We start from the raw sequence: 19,570 nt of genomic DNA on the forward strand, positions 1-19,570 counted from the left end.
TGTTGCTCCATCGAACAGCTGCAGGGGGCGCTTGAGCATTTCTGTAGCAGTTTTTCACTGAACATAACCAATATACAGTAAAACAATGTAAAAATAACAACATAATAATACAGTTATTCTTTCATTCCCTTTCATTACATATAATTGTTGAAGCAAAAACACAATAACAATAGTGCACAGCTAAAAAAGCAGAAACTACCGCTGGCTGTCATTCAAATCCAAAACCCTCCTGTGTCCAAGAACTTATTCCCTGAGTTTGTAAACCACATAACAATACATAAACACGGTGGAGCCTCGGCTTCCGTTATTAATCCAGTCCAAAAAGTCAGTTAAAAACTGAAGTGTAAGTCAACTGAAACATTTTTCTCCAACTATATATATATATATAGAAAATGTATATACAGTCAAACCTGTCTTAGCGGCCACCTTTATAGAACGGCCATCTGCCTATAGCAGCCACTGAAAAATCCCCCGCAGCAAATTTACATGTTATAGACCCTGTGTATAGCAGTCACCTGTCCCTTGGTCAATATCTGACTACATATAGCGGCCAAATTACCGACTCAAGTAGAAGCTTCATGCACGAAAAAGTTTTGTTTTTCAATCAATGAAGCCGTCGTGTGTAGACTTTAATTACTGAGTCCTAGCTCAGTCACAATCATTCACAAGATCCACACAAACTGTCAGTTGTTCCACATAAAAAAGCCGTCTTCTTTTGAGCTTGCTATTTCCTGGTCAAACATGTAACTTTAAGAGCATTTGCACCAAAACATTACCGCAAAGTAGGCTGGGAACAGGACGTGCTCCCAGCGACGCTACAATAAAAAAAAAACATAAACTAGCATGCATGCGGCAGCGGGAGCAAAACTGAGTTCGGTTGTACTTAATTGAAGTATTTTATAATGTACTCATGTTATTTTTCATCAATCCTCATCCACAAATCCATCAAAGTCCTCATCTTCTGTATTCGACACAAACAAAGCCGTCTTCTTTTCCGTTCGCTACTAGTCTGTTAACTTGTCAGTGTTATTCAGCTCCGAAGCAAAGAAGGAAACTTCTCCTGTTGCTTCTGCCAACTTTATTTATTGAACGCGGCCACCAGACAGCAGCTCAGAACACACACACATCTCTCAGCATCGTCTCTCCTTCCTGCTTGCCCACAAGGCAAAGGTTAAACAAGCCCCACTACATAGCTGTCCAGCCAATGCCTGTAACAAGTGAGACCGTTTATTTCCTGGTGTGCACTGGTCAATACTGTAATGCCGCTTGTTGTGGGGAAGGAGAGACTCACGTCGCCGATGCACTTTAATGGCTTTATTAACAGCGGAGAACACTGCAGGACTTTACATCCACGCCAACATAAACACACTTCCCAACTCTCTCCAAACTCACAGCTAGCACTGAGCCTAGCTCTCCTGCTCGGGACGCCCACCGTCACTTCCCGTCACTTCCTGATGAACTAAAGCTGTAATGACACTCTGCCGTACAAAAAATTAAATATTAAAAACAAGCGTAAGACATTACTAGCACAGCTTTGTTCTGTGGGTGGTGGATATATTGTATCAGTTATTATTAAGCCTCTAGCTTCCTTTTAGTAAGTAAAAACCTTGGCTATGATTGCACTACATTGTCATGTAGACCTACAAAGTACACTTGGAAGAACAAGAGGTGAATAAATGTATTGCAACTGATGTGAAACTGATGAGGGGTAGGATTAAATAAGCTTTGCTTCTTCCTACTCCTTTTTGGACATGCAAAACTGTGAATTGTACTATGTGATGTGCTACTGTTTGACTCATATGCATGTTCAGGATGAATTCAAACCATGAACCATGAACCATGATAATAACAAGCCTAGTAGCGCTGTACAACTTTTATCCGCAGTCCGCAGTGCCCTCTACTGGTCAACATTATTATTATTATTTTTTTCCCTTTTTTTTTTTTTTCCTCTACTGGTCAACATTCAAACTGGACGCCAACCTGTCTATAGAGGCCACCTGTCTATAGCAGCCACTTTTGCAGCCTCCCTCTAGTGGCCGCTATAGACAAGTTTGACTGTATTTACTATATTTGGTTTAAAAAATGACCAGTCCAAAAAACAATGCAGCCAAAGTCAAGGCAACATATAAAAAAGGTTTCAGCAGTGGGCACATTTTCCATTTCATCATGAAATAATCTTGGAAGAAGCGGACGTGTAGAAAACACTGATTTCTATAGTAGAGTTCAGGACGTGAAGCAAAGCCATCAAACAATACACTTTTTTTGCAGCTGCCACAAGTGAACATTAACTTTTGTTTTAGATATAAGCATCTTACTGCTGAGTTAGTTTGTCCGTAATCACAATAATAACGATGAAAGTTGCATCTGCTTGTGTCGCATGAAACGCATGAAACGGGGGTGCAAGAGCGAATCCGGGGGGGAACTTAGTGTCAGCTGACTGATGTCATATGACATCTACAAAGTGACGTTGACGCCACCGATTCAAACTACCTTGGCGGACCAAATCAATATGAACCAAACACATGCAGTTAGTGGTTTGGTTTGCAACAAACAGTACCAGAAAAGCGGCAAAAATGTCCATGGCTGCTTTCCAAAGTCATCACTGATGTGTGAATACCTTGTTTTGCCTAAAACAGAAAGATAATACGTCTGCTTTCATGGATGACTAAGGAAATTACAAACAATATTCACATATGGGAGGGTGAAATCAGAGGATAATTACATTTTTTTAATCAAAAAACGATTACTCAAACACCAATATAGTTCTCAATTAATTGGATAATGGATTAATCATTGATTAATTGTCCAATCTCTACAGATAATCATAGTTTTACATGCAGAAAACAATGGGAAAGAATTATACAGTAAATGATCACTGAAATCATGAAATGAGCTTTTACCTTTATTCAGGACTCTAGTAGACGGCGAGGTGAGCTGTTGCAGGGAACGGAGAAAAACACTTGACTTGACATTGACCCTACCTGCATATACACTACATACTCTACCCCTACCTGCATATACACTACATACTCTACCCCTACCTGCATATACACTACATACTCTACCTCTACCTGCATATACACTACATACTCTACCCCTACCTGCATATACACTACATACTCTACCCCTACCTGCATATACACTACATACTCTACCTCTACCTGCATATACACTACTTACTCTACCCCTACCTGCATATACACTACATACTCTACCCCTACCTGCATATACACTACATACTCTACCTCTACCTGCATATACACTACATACTCTACCCCTACCTGCATATACACTACATACTCTACCTCTACCTGCATATACACTACTTACTCTACCCCTACCTGCATATACACTACATACTCTACCCCTACCTGCATATACACTACATACTCTACCCCTACCTGCATATGCACTACATACTCTACCCCTACCTGCATATACACTACATACTCTACCTCTACCTGCATATACACTACTTACTCTACCCCTACCTGCATATACACTACTTACTCTACCCCTACCTGCATATACACTACATACTCTACCTCTACCTGCATATACACTACATACTCTACCTCTACCTGCATATACACTACATACTCTACCCCTACCTGCATATACACTACATACTCTACCTCTACCTGCATATACACTACATACTCTACCTCTACCTGCATATACACTACATACTCTACCCCTACCTGCATATACACTACATACTCTACCCCTACCTGCATATACACTACATACTCTACCCCTACCTGCATATACACTACATACTCTACCCCTACCTGCATATACACTACATTCTCTACCTCTACCTGCATATACACTACTTACTCTACCCCTACCTGCATATACACTACATACTCTACCCCTACCTGCATATACACTACATACTCTACCCCTACCTGCATATGCACTACATACTCTACCCCTACCTGCATATACACTACATACTCTACCTCTACCTGCATATACACTACTTACTCTACCCCTACCTGCATATACACTACTTACTCTACCCCTACCTGCATATACACTACATACTCTACCTCTACCTGCATATACACTACATACTCTACCTCTACCTGCATATACACTACATACTCTACCCCTACCTGCATATACACTACATACTCTACCTCTACCTGCATATACACTACATACTCTACCCCTACCTGCATATACACTACATACTCTACCTCTACCTGCATATACACTACATACTCTACCCCTACCTGCATATACACTACATACTCTACCTCTACCTGCATATACACTACATACTCTACCCCTACCTGCATATGCACTACATACTCTACCTCTACCTGCATATACACTACATACTCTACCTCTACCTGCATATACACTACTTACTCTACCCCTACCTGCATATACACTACTTACTCTACCCCTACCTGCATATACACTACATACTCTACCTCTACCTGCATATACACTACATACTCTACCTCTACCTGCATATACACTACATACTCTACCTCTACCTGCATGTACAGTATGTGCTGCGCTGGATGATGACGTCACTCAGCGTCACTGCTACTCGACTGTAAGCTACCAGGCGTACAAAACCTCCTTACTTTGCATATTGTCCCCATAAATGTCACTGAAAAGGAGTTTCAAGTAAAGACAGATGAGTTAAATATGAATACTGAATGAAGTGAATCAACTGACCAAAAGAAGAAGAAGCGAATCAACTGCATATCACAGGTCCACTACAACTCCCATGACCACCACATCCGGAAGACCATGCCGTCACCGACACATTTGTCTTTATTCAGTTATTAAAATTACGACTTTATTCACGTCATATTATGAGTTTTTTCTTGTAAATGTATAACTTAATTCTCGTAATATTATGAGTTTTTTCTTAAATTTACGACTTTATTCTCGTCAATTTACAACTTCATTCTCGTAATATTAAAAGAATTTCTCATAAATTTATTACTTCATTCTCGTCATATTACGAGTTTCTTCTCATAAATCTGAGTTTGTTTTCGTAGATTTACAAATTTTTTGTGTAACATTTTAGGACTTTTTTTCTCATAAATTTCCGACTTTATTCGTTAATCATAATATTACGAGGGTTTTTTTTCATAAATTTACAACTTTATTATTCTTATCATATTACGAGTTTTTTATTGTAAATTTACGACTTTATTCTCATAAATTTACAACTTTGTTCTCATAATATTACAAGTTTTTTACTTGTAAATTTATGACTTCACTGTCAGAAATTCACAACTTTATTCTCGTAATATTATGATTTTTTTCTCGTAAATGTATTAATTTATTGTCGTAAATTTACAACCTTTTCTTGCAATGTTTTAGTTTTTTTCTCGTAAATGTATGCTCTTTATTCTCGTAATATTACAACTTTAACCTTGTAAATTTACGACTTTATCCTTGAAATCTCACTTTTTTTCTCTCAACGTGTCCCTGACAGTCCGTCGTACAGTACAGCAGTCTTCACATGAAATGAAAAGTATATAAACAAAGACACCATTACAGCAAATATGCATGGCACAGTACGCTTTTTAATAGTCTGAAAAATGAGTAAAAAAGGAAATGTTAGGTAAAGGTGAGCACTTTCCTCGTGAATGCTATTTTTTCTCCTCCCAGACCATCCTGGCCGCTGCATGCAAGCGCACGTGCAGTGCAATGACAAGCTGCAAACAGACGTGACACCACCGCACCCCAACGAGCTTCCCACCCACCAAGCAGCCGTCGTCGACTGGGATGCGTAATTTGGAGTTTGCGCTAATCCTCCTGTTTTCTTCTCCGCCGTCATGTGCAGGAATATCTCAGCCCGCGATGGGATTACGGAAGAAAGATAACCTCGTTTTGTTCCTATTGGATGCTTTTTGGTGAGATGGATAAGAAGAAAAAAAGGGTCGATGGCGTTGTTTTGTTGATGGATGCTTCTGAGTGCGTGTGTTTGACTGTTGAATGAAGAGGGTTGCTTTTGTTGTCTGAAGAGTGGATGCGGGGGGGTGCACAGTACGCCGCCCCGGCTGCACACATGGCGAACAGCAGCGCTTTAGAGAGCAGCCCGTCCTTCCACAACCATGCGTCCACGGCCTCTGCGGTCAAGCTGGCCTCCTTGGGTCTGCTCATGGGTGTCAGCCTCCTGGGCAACGCGTCGCTGTCGGCGCTGCTCCTAAAGGACAGCTCGCTGCACAAACCTCCCTACTTTTTCCTCCTGGATCTGTGCCTGGCCGACGTGCTCCGCTCCGCCGTCTGTTTCCCCTTCGTGATGGCTTCCATCGGCAGCGGCTCGGCTTGGCCGTACAGCTCGCTCTGCTGCAAGCTCGTCGCCTTCACGTCGGCGCTGTTCACCTTCCACGTCGCCTTCCTGCTCTTCTGCGTCAGCATCACTCGCTACATGGCCATCGCCCACCACAGGTTCTACTCCAAGCGGATGAACGTGTGTACGTGCGTGGCGGTCATCTGCATGGTGTGGACGTTGTCCGCGGCCATGGCTTTCCCTCCGGTGTTCGACGTGGGCACGTACCGCTTCATACCGGAGGAGGAGCAGTGCACCTTCGAGCACCGATACGTGAAGGCAAACGACACGCTGGGCTTCATGTTGATGCTGGTCGTCACCGTGGGGACCACCCACGCCGTTTACTGTAAGATGCTGTGCTTCGTTTACAATCACCGCAAAATGAAACCCACCCAGCTGGTCCCGGCCATCAGCCAGAACTGGACCTTCCACGGGCCCGGAGCTACCGGGCAGGCCGCCGCCAACTGGATCGCAGGCTTCGGCAGAGGACCCACGCCGCCGACTCTGGTGGGCGTCAGGCAAGCGGCTCACGCCGGAAACAGGCGGCTTCTGGTCCTGGATGAGTTTAAGATGGAGAAACGGATCGGGAAGATGTACTACATGATCACACTGACCTTTGGCGTCCTTTGGGCGCCTTACATCAGCACCTGCTACATGAGGGTGTTCATGCATGGGGCCCCCGTCCCACAGCTCTACTTGTCAGCAGCTGTGTGGATGACGTTTGCTCAGGCTGGCGCAAACCCCATCGTCAGCTTCCTGTTCAACAAGGAGCTCCGGATGCGCCTCAGAGGCTGCCTGCCTTGCTGCCTGGGCACCCGGACCCCCATGGAGCCATTCTGCGTCATCTGAACCGTGCATAAGGTCCAAACAAGTTGTCATCATTGTGGCAGAATGCATGAAGCTATGACTTAACTCACTATTTGAATTTGGCAAAATGTTTACTTTCTCAAAAAGATACACCTGCATGTAAAGTGACTATTTTTACTACAGTAGATCCCTGCTGGTCACGAAATACTGTAAATAATGGACGCACCCACAAAAAGCCATAAAAATGCCTATTTTAGATACTCAAAACCCTAAAAAATACCTCTCGCTCTTATGAAATGCATTTTAAATGATAAAAAGTGCAGGTCGTCGCCACTCTAAGTAAAGACAGTGTCAGATATTGCAGAGACGGATATACAGTCATCCTTGGCAACATCACAGTTTTTCAGAAATGAATGAATCTGTTTGGCGGTAGGCTGCGGTCCATTCCTGGTCAAACACACTGAAATACAAGTGATATGTAGCATTCTGGTTACTAGGCGGCAGTAATGACACTACATTGAGACATTAGCTTACATTGAAGCCAGGAAGTCAGCCGTGGCATGTTTGACATGATAGAGTGACAAAAAGTTCTCCTCCCATTCCATGTGGAAGTGGTACGTTTTTGCCGTCTTGTTTAGAAGAAACAAATTCAAGGCTAGCTGGTTGTCTCCAGTCCCTGCAGCATAAGCGTTGCCAATGTGTTGTAAACAATGACTAACAGGAGTGTAAAGGTGGCTATGGGGGTGCTATTTCATGCCTTCAGGGCTCAAATAATGTTAAAAAACGGATTTAGAAAGTCGCAAAGAGGGTTTCTATGCGCTAACTATGAAAATATTCCATTTAATAACATAGAATCCTACTTATTGCCAAAGTGTGAAAACAATATATACATAAATGCACATAACAATACCAGCAAAACAACAACAACAAAGCCAATCAGCAGGAGGTACAGGTAAAAATGAAACCTCACAGTAATATTGTCATCTTCAAATAAAACATCATCAAGTCAATTTAATAACCAAACCCCCCTACCACCATCTCCTTCCTGTGTTTGTACAGATATCTGCTGCCGATGTTTTGTTGCCACCTGCTGGTAACACTTTTGTTAGCGCTTGTCATTCCAAACGTGCTGTATGCTGTGTTATTATGCTAATGTGCTTTGCTTTATGATAAATATTGTTACAAATAAGCACCGACAGATCTGTGAAAACAAACATGTCCTCTTTTGGAGCTGCGTGGGTGTTCCCAGTCCGCAGTAGGCTGGGATCTACTGTATTGTTGTCCTTTCAGCCCAAACAAATGAATGAATGTCACATTTGGACGTAGCATCGAGGCCGCTTGCTTCCTTCACATTTAAGGACATTTTTTCCCAGCTGAGCTGACTGAGCATTTCTGGATCTAAGACGCCAAATATTTGGATTTTCCCAAATAAGCTTTGCTCAGACGCGACCAAATTTTTGTCAAGGACGTCAACATTTGTATATAATGTGTAACCTTTTGTTAAACTTTGGCTTTGGGAAATATCATGTTTTACAAAACTGTCTGTTGTATCATTGCCTTTAACCCACAAGAACCTATGCTGTCACTCATTCAGGCCCTGACTTTAAAGCCATTTAACAATTCTAATGCTTTAATAGGGTGTCAAATATACACTTCATCTCTTTCTACATTATTTATTGAATGAACTGACACAAAATAAGCTAGGAAAATGTGGCTAGCTTTAAAATAGCTACAGAAAGCCTGACGTGGTGTGCATACCCCACCCTTTTCCTTTAAGCAGAAATAAGTGTGGGTTCCGATGGGTTAAATGCGTTTTGCACATTTGATTTGTGAGTGGATGGAAGCTGGTGACATTCCCAAGTCTTTCTTTTGATATGAATAAGGACACTCAGACAACCTGGTGCTATTTCAGAGAAGAATGGTTGAACTGTTTGTATTTCTTTGCAAATAAATAAGAAACTGATTATACAGTCAACGGTTTGGGCTCTGGTTCCACATCAAGTAGCGTGCTACTTATTTTTGGGGGAGTTTTGCCCATCATTCGCAATCCTTATGTGAAACATGAACACATATTTCTTTCCCTTCTCTGTGCGTTCTACTTGAAGACTTGTGCTCCAGTCCCCAGGTAAGAAATGCTGACAGCAAACCAGCATCTTGTTGAGTCTTCGTAGCGAAATTGAGAACTAGTAGTATCCACTCTTCCGTCTCTCCCTTTGCAGTGGCTCGAGGCCTTGTCAGTGACGCTGGTGTCGTGTTAGTTTGCCAGATAAATATAGTTTTTCGTGTTAGCTGCTACATAACAATATCGCTGTTGGCGTTTTTTTTTTTGTTAGGGTTTTTTTGTCAGGGCTTTAGCGTCAGAATAGGTACCTCCCATGATGTGCAATGGCAGCTGGCTCATGCTAACTCCTTTTCTCTTGTTTGAACACACAGAAAAGGGAAATAAATATGTGTTCGTGTTTCACGTATGGATTGTGAATTCGGGCAAAATTCCTCCAAAAGTGCAGTTTTCCTTTTAGGAAAATGAGTGTTTCATAGTGATGTTGCTGACATATCCGTATTGCGATACCAGCTCTTCATGCTTGAAAATTAGGGGAGTCACAAGATCGCAAGATCTCGTGAGATTAATCTCGTTCAGAAAAAGAATGTCTTGTGGGCACCAGACTGGGACGATGATAAATAATCACACAATAAATGAAAAGGGACTGGATCATTTTGCCGAGTTCAATAACTCATCTAATCATTTCTGAAATGCAGCAGATTGCAGTGAAGTAGATGTCGGTGTGAGTCCGGCTCGTAATAACTAGCGAAAACAAACAATTCAAAACAAGGCAAATGTTTACATGGAGTAGCAAATGGTTGAATTTATAATAAAACATGAGTGGCGTTACTGTGAAACTCAATAGTTGCATAATTACTTACATTTATGTGCTTATTTCGAGTCTCTGCGGTTCCGTCTTCCGTCTGTGTCGTAGCTCCGCCTTCCCCTTTGATTCCCCTTTGCCTACCACACTCGTTTTCAAGGGGTATATACCCCTTAGCACTTACCCCCTACCCCTCGGTTTAAAGAGACTTGGGACACCATTTAATTCTCGTGAACGCACAAAACCAAGGGGTTAGGGGTAAGACGAGGGGTAAGGGGTAGAACTGGGCTTCAGCCATTGTCTGGCCAACGTGTCCTGGGTCTGCCCCGCGGCCTCCTACCGGACGTGCCCTGAACACCTCCCCAGGGAGGCGTCCGGGGCCAAGAGCTAGCTTCTGCAGCCGAGGATTGAACCGCTTTCGGCTGACACCCAGTTCGCTCTGCACCTGCCCCTTTGGCCCCTCCTATGAGTGGTGAGTTCATTGGAGGGGGGACCCATGTAGTCTCTTTGGGCTGTGCCGGGCTGAGCCCCATGGGTGGGGGCCCGCACACCAGGCGCTCACCATCATGCCCCACCTCCAGGCTTGTCTCCAAAGTTTTGTGTCTTCATTAGAGACTTTTGAGCCACACTTTGTCTCGTCCCTCACCAAGTACCAGTTTGTCATGGCTGACCCTAGCAGGGGCATAAGAGCCCCTATCATTATAACTAATAATATATTTACTGAATAAATGAATGAAATGTCTTGTATTCGTTACACAGCATTTTAAAATTGACCATACACATTTGGTATCACTATCGCCGATACCAGGAAACTAAATGAGTGGTCTCGCACATGACTAGCGTTTAATGTAAGGTCATTCTTTATCATGCGGTTCTCCTGCTAAGCAACAATGGCCGAAAACAGGTATCTCAAACTCAACATACCTGCGTGCTGCAGGAGGTAAGCAGGGGGGCAGACTGAGGACATGCGGGAGGGATTACGTGGCCTGGGAACGCCTTGGTGTCCTGGTGGAACTGGAAGAGGTGGCCGGGTACCGGGAAGTCTGGAGCCCTCGCGACCTTTGTCCTTTCTGCAGAGCCCAAATTGGTTTCAGCTTGAGGTCACCAACTGGCAGACAGCAGAATTCATGGTTCCATTTATCACAGCAAGTCTTCCAGGTCCTGAAGCAGCAAAACAGCCCCAGACCATCACACTACCACCACCATATTTTACTGTTGTTATGATGTTCTTTTTCTGAAATGCAGCATTACTTTTACACCACATGTAATGGGACACACATCCTCCAAAAAGTTCAACTTTTGTCTCGTCAGACCACAGAGTATTTTGCCAAAGGTGTTGGGGATCATCAAGATGTTTTCTGGCAAAAGTGAGACAAGCCTTAATGTTGTTTTTGTTCAGCAGTGGTTTTGGTCTTGGAACTCTGCCATGCAGTCTGTTTTTGCCCAGCGTCTTTCTTATGGTGGAGTCATGAACACTGACCTTAACTGAGGCAAGTGAGACCTGCAGTTCTTTGGATGTTGTTGTGGGGTCTTTTGTGACCTCTTGGATGAGTCGTGGCTGCACTCTGGGGTCATTTTGATTGGCCGGACACCCCTGGGAAGGTTCACCACTGTTCCATGTTTTCTCCTTTTGGGGATAATGGCTCTCACTGTGGTTGGCTGGAGTCCCAAAACTTTACAAATGGCTTTATAACCTTTTCCACACTGATAGATCTCAATTCATCTCAGTTAAGTTTTAACAGGGGGAGCGATCACTTTTCCTCACCGGGTCATGCCGGTGTGTTTCTCCCACATGATTAATCTCTGTTAAGTTATGTTTTAACGGGGGGGGGGGGGGGGGGGGGGGGGCAATCACTTTTCCACACAGGGCCATGGAGCTTTGGATGTTTTTTCTCCCTTAATAATGAAAAGTTTCATTTAAAAACTGCATTTTGTGTCCAGTTGTGTTGTCATGGAGGAATATTTACATTTGTTTGATGATCTGAATCATTTAAGTGTGACAAACATGCACATGCAACACAAGAAGTCAGGAAGGGGGCCAACACTTTTTCCCTCCACTGCATGTGTTGATGTCTTCTAAGCCTAACAACAAAGCCCCCCCTTCATAATCATTGGTATCACAACATGCTCTTCCACCAGTTTGTGCTGCAAAGTGTAACTGCAGCGGCTCCCAACCCGTAAGAACCGCATCAGCACGTGATCTCGTGCAATGTAAATGCAGGTCGGGTATTTTTGGTACATCGCTTTGTCTCTCGGGCAAGCAGGCTTTGTTTAGATGAAGGGAAATCAGTCTCTATTTACCAGGATTTACACCCACCAGGGTGACAATGTTTCATCCACGTGCATCACACTGACAGGAAAATGAAACAAAACACAAGCTAACACGAACGCTAACGCTGACGCATGCCACAGCAAAAGTAAACCACACGAGAGAGAACACGGCTTTTAAGGAGCAACGCTGCTCATTTTGGATGCTGGATAAGCAAAATGCATCCGAAACGGCTCCGGAGCATCTTCACGTGGACAACAAACACGAGTACGCTGCTTTTGTCCTCGCTACACTCGGGAATTGTGTTCATGCAACATGAATTGATGATTTTGTTGGGACTTCTACAGCGATTTCCTGCTGTTTTCCCAATCTGATCGAGATCTTAGACCACGACTTCCACCAGATGCTCCTCCGTCTTAAAAACTGTGAGCCTAGTTTACGGTACATCTCGGCTCTGACAGACAAAAAGCCTTGCGATCGTGACTCACCTTTCCAAACGAATGATTGAATTATCTCACCGCAGTCACAACAATCCCTAATAAAAAGGCAGGCTACCGTTGCGGTTGTTAGCCACGCAAAGCTGGAACTCAACTCTGAACCCCCAACGTCACTTCCTGTCCGCCCTCGCTGTGCTCCCCAAGGGAACAACAGATTTATAGCAACACACACAAGCACAAGGCTTATTTTCTGTTGTTATGTCTACTATGTGGGGTAGGACATAGTAGACAGGAGTGTAAAGGTGCCTGTAAGAGTGTTGTTTCACGTCTCGAGGGCTCTAATAATGTTAAAAGCACCGTGGAGACAAGCAAACTGCACCTCGTTGGCCGTCACTTGGCCAGAAATGAGCACCGCAGAGATGTCAACATAATATCGGAATATTTCCGCTGTCATAACTCACCCCCTGTCGACATTCTCCTGATATTTTTTTGTCGTGTCCCCCAAAATGACTCGCAAAAGTAATCCCACTTTGTCGTCAGTCTAGACAAGATGCATCATGAAGATAAATCAATTGATCACAAATCCCTTTATTTGAAGCAGCTGAAGCAATAAAGCCATATTCGGAGCAATAAATATGATTAAATAAAAATAAAATGTGCCTTCCAAGTCATCTGAATATAAAACATGTACATATTTCAAATTGTGCAAACAACAAATGAACCTCAGGAAGAAATGTGCAAAATCTTGACAGTCAGTGAACCACTGCACCACCACTGAATGGGAAAATGTAACGTTTCTTTCAAAAATGAACCTGAATGTGTTCAGAGCCTTTCTGATCATGTGACGCCCCCTAGTGCCTGTGGCCATAAACAACCTCATCGGGTGTCTACGCCAGAAAGCGCCCCTGACGGAGGCCGACGATGGAATACATCGATTACGGTGTTACGTGCAAGAGGGCTCTGGTTCCAATTCAATAGACTTTTCCTTTTTTGAAAAGGTGTTTTCATGCGTTTTCAAATGCTGTTTTTTATGTGTTTTTTAAGTCGCATGACTTGTATTGTGCCTCACGAACGTTCCTATGAAGGTCAGTTGGTTGTGATTTTCTGGTGAGAAAACAGAAGACACAAATACGCTCCTGATCAGAAATTTAAAACCAGTTGAAAAAGTGCAAGAATTTACATTTTGCAGTTTGCAGTGTTGGATCTTGAGGAGCTTCTAAATAGAGCTTCGAAATGCAAGAGGAAGAAATGGGACTGAGACAAAAAACATTTTGAGAAAGAAATGTATTGCCAGTGAGCATTAAAGTGAAACAGGCTCTTCATCAGCTGATCAAAATTTAAAGACCACAGCCTTGAACTCATTCAATACCAAAGACGAACGCCCGATCCCAACAACGTGTTGATACGTCTTTTACATTTTGAAGCAAAAAGAGGCAACTCTCCAATATGCATTTCACTTCAGAGCAATTTGAAGCCATGAACACGACCACAAGGTGGCAGAAGAGCTCGGCAGGGATCATGAAGTTGGAACAATCACACATGACGGGAAGGAGGAAGTGAAAGAGCATGCAGGAGTGTAGCATGCAGAAGGTTACGCGTTGTAGGGAAAGTTTTACGTGCGCACACGCGTGCACACACAGTTCAGTTCCAAATGTTGAAAATTGTAAATAGTTGATGGTGTTTTGGTGTAAAACAACGCCTTGTTTATGTTGTGGTGTAGGTGTTTCGATATTTGCGCTGTCACAAAAGCAAAAATATTTGTTGTCAAAGTGAAAGTTATGCTAGAAATGTATCTTTTCACAAAAAGCTGTTCTTCTCCCTTTTCTAGTCAGGAACTGATCTTTTCCTGAAACGTACGTATGTTCTACTGCTGGTTACTAAAGAACGAAAAAAGGTAGAAACAAACTTTTTCTTCTGATGAAAGACGGGAGTTTAATCTTTCTTTTGGTGGGTTCCATGTTTATATAACCATAGAACACAATATTCTGTGTGCCTGGAAAGATCAGTCAAAATGGTCTAAAATGGCCGCTACTGGGGGGGTTGTCTTTTGAAAAATGGCTGGGATTGAATGAGTTGATGGCCAAAATGTGTCATTTTCTGTCGGGTATTGACACGGTCATGCTCTCTTGATGGCAAAGGCAAAAAAGATTTCTGTCTTTGAACGTGGTCGGATTGTTGAGCAGCATAAGCTAGGCCTCTCGCAGCGTGCCATGGCTGCTGAGGTCGGATGCATTAAAACTTCATCAAAGATCCTGATGGTTATGGAACATAAAAGTCAGGTGGTAGACCCAGGCCGGACAATCCTCCTGGCTATCTGTCAAGACACGGGACCATCCTCGGCCCAAATGAAGGCTGTTGCTGGTGTGGAGTGCAATAACCTTCAGACACAAAGAACAAAAAACCTCTTCAAAGGGCACGAGAGCATCAAATATGGGACATTGAAAGGTGGAAGAAAGTTTTAGTCTTCCTTGATGGTCCTGATGGCTTCCAATGCTACTGGCATGACAAGGAGATCTCACATGAGATGTTTTCCACACAGCACAGTGGTCCATTGGGAGTGGGGTGCTGTTTCCTTCAACGGAACAACAGAACTTCAGTGTGTGCAGGGGCGTCAAATGGCAGCTGGCCATGTGAAGATGTTGCAGGGGGCATGACTGAAGGCCCTCGTCTGTGTTGTAATGACTACGTTTTTCAACAGGACAACGCCCACCTGACAAAGGACTTCTTCTAGAGGAATAAGGTCACTCTTTTGGACCATCCTACATGTTCCCCTGATCTAAATCCAATGGAGAACATTTGGTGATGGATGAAAATGGGAGTTTACAAAAATGGACATGAGTCCCAGAGAGTGAGGCCATCGTCACCACCTGGAGCAACATTCCCACCAGCCTCCTGGAAACACTGGCATCAAGCACGCCCAAACCGCTTTTTGAGGTGATTAACAAGAATCAGCTGATGAACAGCCTGTTTCAGTTCAAAGCTTGTTTGCAAAAACCCGCTTTTTCAAAAATGATTTTGTCTCCCATCTTTTTGCATTTTGAAGACCCATCCATCCATTCATCCATCCATCTTCCCGAGGCGTTCCCAGGCCAGTTGAGAGACATAGTCTCTCCAGCGTGTCATGGGTCTTCCTCCCCAGGGAGGCATCCCGTCCAGACGCCCGAGCCACCTCAATCTGGCTCATCTCCTTAAGATCCAACAGTGCAAAATGCAAATTCTTGCAATTTTTCAGCTGGTCTTTACATTTTGGTCAGGAGTGTGTACCCAAATGAAATTCCAGTGACTAATTTATTGAAGCAATGCAGGATGAAACGTACCATCAATAAATACATGATATGGTGGATCTAAAAGCAAACGGTGCCGATGTGTTTGTCCTCAGATGTAGTCCTGCTCTGTCTGGTATGGTAGACATTTGGATCTTCCTTCCTCTACAGAGACGCAAACCAGGTTGGGAAGACAGGGACATGTGTGATGAAGTCTCCTCCTGAAGAAAGGAACCTGGGCACGAAGCAAATACAATGAGTGACTTTTTGAAGTGGAATTATCAGAAGAGGGGCGGTGATAACTGCTTTCTCTGAGATAACACCAATGAACCGCTCTCAGGTGCGTCCCAATAAGGAAAACTGATGGAAGATTGTGTCGTGACTGTGTTGTAAGGATTATAAAGCCCCCCAAAGAGCGGAGTTTTGGTTTTTTCAGGCATGAAACAACAACGTGTCCTGCAATGGTCTCACTTTGTGGCTCATAGGGTGGCAGTCGTCCCCTTCCTCGCCCATCGGCGTGCACATATGCAGGCTGCCAATCCACAGACTCACCGCACAACACATCCCTCCCCCACACTGGGGGTCTTTCTCGCATGCCTAAATACACACACATGATATCATTACAGTATCACATATATACATTTTTATTGTTAGCATTTTGAAGCAAAATTGTAAAATAATATTAGAAATATCATGAAATTTAGTGATCTTCCTCCACAGTTATAAGCAGGCTTTTGTGGCCTTACTAACTGCAATTTTGTTGTTTATTTTATTATTATTTTGTAATTATTCATCTAATTTAGAAAATAAATAACCATTGGTTTGGTTTGGTTTGGTTTGGTTTGGTTTGGTTTAGTTTATTTGAACATGAAGGTTCCAATGGAATACATCTCATGAATCATTCTTTCACAGTTCCACATGTCCAAAAGGAGTAGGAAGAAGCAAAGCTTATTTAATCCTACCCCCCATCTATTCTACATCTATTACAGTACATGTTGTTCACTTGCTGCATTCCATCTCATATTTTATATGACAGTCATTATAATAATAAATAACAGTAAAAAACAAAAACAAAAAACAAGCATGACAGAACATCATTGTGATGATCAAGACTCTTCTGCTTGTATTTAGCAAACATCAACTGCTTGTATTGTTTTTGAATGTGCTCATCTCTGTACTTTGTTGGACTTCCTCGCTCAATCCGTTCCATAGTTTAATTCCACACACGGAAATGCTGTGGCTTTTCAGCGTAGTTCTCACGTATAAATGTTTTAGGTTTAATTTTCCTCTACGATCATATTTCTCCTCTCTGATTGAGAAATACTGTATGAGGTTTTTGGGAAACGAGTTGTTATTAACTTTATGCATTATTCTAGCTGTTTGAAAGAATACTAAATCTTCCCATTTTAATATCTGTGATTTTCATTTTAATGTATGCATTATTTGTATGCATGCAGTTATCATGTTCCCCATCACTTCCGTAATTAAACGCCTTCATGAATTCCTCTAAGATGCACTTTGGTTATGTAATTATGAGTGTTAATGTTTAAAAAGATGACACAGTCAGTAAAAAAAAAGGCATGGTTTGACTTAATGACCACTGGAACATGTGGGTCCCAGGTGGAGAGCATTTCAGAAGCCTTGTATTAATTCCTGTTTTATTACAAGGAAATGAAAGAACTGGGACGGGTTTACTGAAAAATATCAACACACGAGACCCCCTGGGAGCCATATTGTTATAGCTTTCATCACATCATAAATCATGCGAAAATCTGAATCTAATATTGAATGTAACCATTTTTTTGGAGCATTTAGAGATGTGTTCCTCTCAGAAAATGTGATTTTACAGTTAAGCAATGAAAAAACCAACCTTGTTAGGCTGCATTTCTTCCTCACACAGCATAGATATAAAACACATCAAACGTCAGCGTTACATGAACAAGTGCAAGCACGTTTCCACTCACCCCCGTGATGACGGCTGAAGACCCACGGGACACCAAGACGAGGAAGAAGAACATCAAAAAGAAGGACTTCATGATGAAAAGCTGCTGTATCACTCAAGGTGACAACCAAAGAGTCCACCAGGTGCACATGTGACCGACTAAAGAGAAAAGCCGCCTGGTCGGCGTTTATAAAGTCAGCCTGTGACTCACCCGCATCAGCTTGCGTTTTTCTTCTGTCCTTCTGAAGCTTACGCTCACTTGTATTCATGTATTCATACATTCTGTAACACCTCTTTAGATCCTTTATGTGATCCCCCCTCCCCCGGAGGAACTTTTCACCTTCCAAGGCCACTCATTTCTAACTGTTTGGCGTCCACATTCAAAGACGCTCCAAATGACAGAGGAGTCATTTTGCATTCATGAACGTAACTTTCTGAATGTTTAGTGTACATCCAACGTCATCATGACCTTTATTTACTTTTTTACAACAGCTGCATTTTAGGGACACATTGAAAAGAATCATCATCTGAGATTTCGAGAATAGAATAGAATGGTCGTATATTTACGAAAAAAATCGTAAATTGACGAGAAAAAGTGGGAACTTTATGTTACAGGCATTGCCTGAGAGAGCTAAGAAAAAGTGGCACTTATGTGTTCTTTGGCCTTGTGCATGCTAGCCATGCTAATCTGTTTGTGCTCAACTGCTCTGTTTTGCTGCCAAGTTATAAATAAAAGCTTGCCTGAAGGCAAGAGGAAAGTTTCCTTCCTTCCTGAAGAGCGACGCTCCAGTTTCCTTCTGACACGTACGACACGCATTGTTACGAACTTTATTCTCGTACATTTACAACTTCATTCTCGTACGTGCACAATCTTATCCTTGTTAATTTAGCACTTTTTGTCTCGTAAATTTGACTTTATTCTCATAAATGTACTACTTTTTTTCTCACAAGTTTGCGACTTTATTCTCGGAGTTACTTTTACGCCAGATGTAATGGGACACACTCCTTCCAAACAGTTCAAATTTTGAGTATTTTCCCAAAGGTCTTGGGGATCATCAAGATGTTTTCGAGCCTTAATGTTGTTTTTGTTCAGCAGTGGTTTTGGTCTTGGAACTCTGCCATGCAGGCTGTTTTTGCCCAGCGTCTTTCTTATGGTGGAGTCATGAACTCTGACCTTAACTGAGGGAAGTGAGGCCTGCAGTTCTTTGGATGTTGTTGTGGGGTCTTTGGGACCTCATGGATGAGTCGTCGCTGCGCTCTTGGGGTCATTTTGGTTGGCCGGCCCCTCCTGAGAAGGTTCACCACTGTTCCATGTTTTGGCCATTTGTGGATAATGGCTCTCACTGTGGTTGGCTGGAGTCCCAAAACTTTAGAAATGACTTTATAACCTTTTCCACACTGATGGATCTCAGTTCATCTCAGTTAAGTTTTAAAGGGGGGGAAATTTTCCACTTTTCCACTTTTCCACACAGGGCCATGCAGGTTTGGATTTTTTTCTCCGTTAATAAAAAAAAGTTTCATTTTGTTCAGTTGTGTTGTCAATGACAAATATTTCAATTTCTTTGATGATCTGAAACATTTAAGTGTGACAAACATGCAAAAAATAAAAAATGAGGAAGGGGGCCAACACTTTTCCACACCGCTTATATTTTGATGCGTGAAAGGTTTTATTTGCTTA

The 19,570-nt window shown here is 42.7% G+C and overlaps 2 protein-coding genes across 2 annotated transcripts; one reads left to right on the forward strand and one right to left on the reverse strand.

Moving 5' to 3' along the window:
• The first annotated feature begins 5,678 nt into the window (after window positions 1-5,678).
• gpr27 (G protein-coupled receptor 27) lies at window positions 5,679-9,329 on the forward strand. Its single transcript, XM_054784632.1, has one exon. It carries the CDS (start codon window positions 6,008-6,010, stop codon window positions 7,157-7,159), a length of 1,152 nt encoding a protein of 383 aa, XP_054640607.1. The 5' UTR covers window positions 5,679-6,007; the 3' UTR covers window positions 7,160-9,329.
• Window positions 9,330-16,062: 6,733 nt separating this feature from the next.
• prok2 (prokineticin 2) lies at window positions 16,063-17,986 on the reverse strand. Its single transcript, XM_054785060.1, has 3 exons — window positions 17,915-17,986; window positions 16,422-16,547; window positions 16,063-16,185 (listed from the first exon to the last, which is right to left on the reverse strand). Exons 1-3 carry the CDS (start codon window positions 17,984-17,986, stop codon window positions 16,063-16,065), a joined length of 321 nt encoding a protein of 106 aa, XP_054641035.1.
• Between the last annotated feature and the right edge of the window lie 1,584 nt (window positions 17,987-19,570).

This window comes from Dunckerocampus dactyliophorus, chromosome 8 (assembly GCF_027744805.1).
Source record: "Dunckerocampus dactyliophorus isolate RoL2022-P2 chromosome 8, RoL_Ddac_1.1, whole genome shotgun sequence".
Lineage (NCBI taxonomy): Eukaryota > Metazoa > Chordata > Actinopteri > Syngnathiformes > Syngnathidae > Dunckerocampus > Dunckerocampus dactyliophorus.

Coding starts and splice junctions, on each gene's coding strand:
- gpr27 (XM_054784632.1), top strand. CDS start 6,008: ATGCGGGGGGGTGCACAGTACGCCGCCCCGGCTGCACACATGGCGAAC.
- prok2 (XM_054785060.1), bottom strand. CDS start 17,986: ATGAAGTCCTTCTTTTTGATGTTCTTCTTCCTCGTCTTGGTGTCCCGT. Junction 16,548..17,914: donor CTTCAGCCGTCATCACGGGG/GTGAGTGGAAAC, acceptor GTGTGTATTTAG/GCATGCGAGAAAGACCCCCA. Junction 16,186..16,421: donor GCCACCCTATGAGCCACAAA/GTGAGACCATTG, acceptor CTTCGTGCCCAG/GTTCCTTTCTTCAGGAGGAG.